General features: G+C 59.4%; 1 protein-coding gene and 1 long non-coding RNA gene across 3 annotated transcripts in view; one reads left to right on the top strand and one right to left on the bottom strand.

Moving 5' to 3' along the window:
- Positions 1–3,486, bottom strand: part of LOC127749428 (uncharacterized) — a 42,642-nt gene that overhangs the window by 24,856 nt on the left and 14,300 nt on the right. The window lies entirely within an intron of this gene.
- Positions 1–3,486, top strand: part of LOC113211287 (optomotor-blind protein-like) — a 44,599-nt gene that overhangs the window by 22,427 nt on the left and 18,686 nt on the right. For both annotated transcript variants that reach the window (XM_052267476.1, XM_052267477.1), the window contains exon 2: positions 94–660. In XM_052267476.1, coding sequence (XP_052123436.1) covers positions 94–660 — 567 coding nt within the window. The remainder of the gene's footprint in view (positions 1–93; positions 661–3,486) is intronic.

Genomic DNA, 3,486 nt, shown 5'->3' on the forward strand with positions numbered 1-3,486 from the left:
ACATTTTGGAAATTAGAATTCCTAACGTTCAATGTTCGTGCCCCGACTGTCTATGCCTGCCTCCCTAATGACCCTCTTTTCTCTCTGTTGCAGCGTGAGCTCGCTGCTGACGGCGCCCAGCACCACGCCGCCGGGGGCCGACTCGGCCGGCTCGGAGCCGCGCGATGGCCGCGAGGCCGGCGGCGTCAGCAACGGCCGGCCCGAGTCGTCCTCGTCGACGACGCACCTCGCCTCGCCGCAGACGTCGCCCGGGGCGCCTGGCTTGCCGCTGTCGCCGCTGGCGGGCAGGCCGGCCGGCCCCGCGGGCCACACCCCGCACGGCATGCCGCCCTACAACTTCCTCGCGGCGCTCGCGGCCAACGGCTCGCCGCCGTGCTACCCCTTCCTGCCGCGGCTGCCCCACGCGCCGCCCAACGGCATGCAGCATAACGGCCTGCCGCCCGGCCACCCCTACCCGCTGGCCGACGACGTGGTCCTCGCGGCCGCCATCGCCGCCCACTACCACGGCCACCACCCCGCCATGGTGCCCCGGCCCATGAGGCCCATCCCCCTCGAGGACGACGGCGTCGTCGACGACCCCAAAGTCACCCTCGAGAGCAAGGAGCTCTGGGACAAGTTCCACAAGCTCGGCACCGAGATGGTCATCACCAAGAGCGGAAGGTGAGTTAAGCCTCTTGTAATATTACCCCCACCTCCCCCCCCCCCCTTCTCTAGCCAGTCGGTGGTGGCGTGACGCGACGCCCAAAGGGGCGAGATAGCAGCAAATGAATGAATAAGTCCGAATGTGTTCTGCGTGCGTGCCGCGCCCAAGACTGCTGGCGCCGCGGCGCCTGACACCCCTCGGGGCGCGACGCCCCGCCACCCCACAGCGAGAGAAAAAGTTTGTCTCCCCACAACACGACGACGTGCCCAGACACGGTCAAAGGCCAACTACTTTCGTAGACTTTACCGCGACACGAAACCGTTATTATTGAGAAAAGGAAAGGGGATCAGAGAATAGCACGAAAAAATAAAAACACTCGCTTCCGCCGTTCTTGTGAAACGCGTTGTTTGCTCGACAAAGTGGAGCAGCACCAGCGCCGGTCAGTGGCCGCGAGCGAGTGGTCGTCGGTCGTCGTCGGCCATGTCGACCGGCGCGAAGGTGGGCGCGGGCGTCGTGCCTGTCGTGTTTCGCTCTCGTCGATGTCGCGGAGCAGTGAGGGCGTTTCGGTGGGCGTCCAATGGTGTCGTTGTTTCACGCGGCGCAAGCAGGTCACCCCTTCGACCCCTCCCCCTCTTTTTCTCCTTCTCTCTCTCTCTTCGATGCGCGCACGGGATCGATCATCGCCCCCCTCATCCCCAACCCAGGTAGACGTACGCAATAGTGCACGGCATATACCTCTCGATATTGCACGCGCACGTTGGCGGAGAAGAGAGTTGCCTCCCCCTTCCTCCCCTGTATGAGAGAGAGAGAGAGAGAGAGAGAGAGAGAGAGAGAGAGAGAGAGAGAGAGAGACCCACAGCGAGCCGAGCCGAGTAAGCGAGCACGAGTCACGCATCGATCGGACGATCCACCGCGAGCGTGTGAGTAGTGTGTCCCTTTACGAAAATGCCCCCCCCCCCCCCCCCCCTCTTGCCTAACTTTCCCCTTCCCCCCATATTTCTGCCTTTTTCTCCTATACTCCTCCCTAGAGTGGCAACTATAAACGGGCGTTCAGCGCAAGTCTCCCCCCTTCTGGGGGCTCTCAGTCCGCCCCCAGCGGCAAACCACCCCCAGGGCCACCAGTGTCACGCCCATGTACGACCCCGTGGGGCACGCACGCGCGCACGCACACGCACACACTCTAGCACGCACGCGACACTTCGTGATGGCGCTGTATGTGTGACACGATCACACTTTTAAACCCATTCTAGGTTCCTTTCACGTGAAAGAGCGCGCACACCGCACACACATCGACAAGTATTACCTTCGTTTTTTTCCATATCTGTACGGTACGTTTTCAAAATCTCGTCCCCTATTATTTCGAGCGAGCAAACGATGATAGTACCAAATATACAGTGTCGACATGAAACTATGACGGGATGCTAGAGGGCGAGCGAGTGAGAGAGAGGGGGGAAAGTCACGACGCTAGGAGAGAGCGAGTGAGAGGCGACGTGTCGTTTTGATGTTGATGGACAAGCAGCGGCGGGTGCCATAGTGTGAGTCTTGCAGTGCTGACGTGTGGAGGAGACAGGTCGGCTGAACATGCAAGCGCTTCCGCCCTCGCTCTTCCTCTCACCTTTACACTCCCGTATATATCTCTCTCTCTCTCTCGCTCTCCAGTCTGGCCACAACGGCCAACCAATCATGCGCAGCGCGGACATCCTGTGCTCGTTGCCCCCTCCCTCTCAAATCGAAATCAGAGAGCGAGGGAGGGGGGGGGGGGTAAAGAGGTGCAAAAAATGATACCCAGCTTGCCGCACAATGGGCATAACCTTCCCCCCTCTTTCTCCCCCTCCGGAACCTCAAAGCTCGCCCACCATAATGTCTTTCTGCGCAAAACTGCGCGCGCAATGGCCGGCCATTTCACGCAGAAAAAAAGAGGGACAAACAGCAAAACAAAAAAGGATAACAATCCTCCCGCTGCGGTCAAGTGATTTCGCATATTTATTTTTCGAGGCCCGACTGTGGCGGCGGCAGTGGCGGCCGCAGCAGATTTTCGACCGTCTTGTGTATGACCACTTTGCAACACAAAAGACGGACAAAACACGTTTTCAGGCCATTTATTTTTTTGTAAATTACAAAATAACTGTCGGAACAAGGAGCGCCAAAAAAAAAAGAGAGCACCCCGAACAGAGCGAACGGCCCCACGACGCCCCGACAGGGAGAGGGTTCGACGGCGGCGGGGTGGGTGGCTGCTGACGCGAGATTGGACTTAACGAAGCGGAGGGTGGAGGAAGGACGTCTGCTATTGCCGTGACCACCTTACTAACGTCCCCCGGCCCGCCCCGCCTCGCTCCGCTACACGTCTCGACGACGCTGCTGAATGGACACTTGATTCGGACCCGCCGGGATGTCGTCGCCTTGATGATGGGTCTGGTCGTCGGCGAGGCGGCGGTGCGGGGTGGCGTAGCGTGGCGCGCGCAGGGAGACGGATCTGCAAGAAACTGACCCGCGCGATCCGCCGATTTGCGAACGCGTAGGGCCGGTTTTAAGAGCCTCTCCTTATGATTCATTTTTTCAGCGCGAAAATATTTTTTTCAATCTTCCAGTACACTCCGCTTAACAAGTTGATAAAAGCAAAAGGGGTATAGCTGATGTGAGCGCAAGCCCGGACATCCATACCCCCCACACCAGGAGCCGCAGCGGCAACAACTGCCGTCATAACTCATTGCCAGAGAGTAATAATGCGACTATACTGGACCCCAATGTGAGACAGCCCCCCCCTTTCCCCTGTGCAAACCACTGCAATCTGCATGTCGGGGTAAATGAACGGCCTCCGACGTGTCAGGGTTGAACCCCCCCCC

The sequence above is a fragment of the Frankliniella occidentalis genome, unplaced genomic scaffold (genome assembly GCF_000697945.3).
Source record: "Frankliniella occidentalis isolate FOCC.00 unplaced genomic scaffold, Focc_3.1 Scaffold53, whole genome shotgun sequence".
Taxonomy (NCBI): Eukaryota; Metazoa; Arthropoda; class Insecta; order Thysanoptera; family Thripidae; genus Frankliniella; species Frankliniella occidentalis.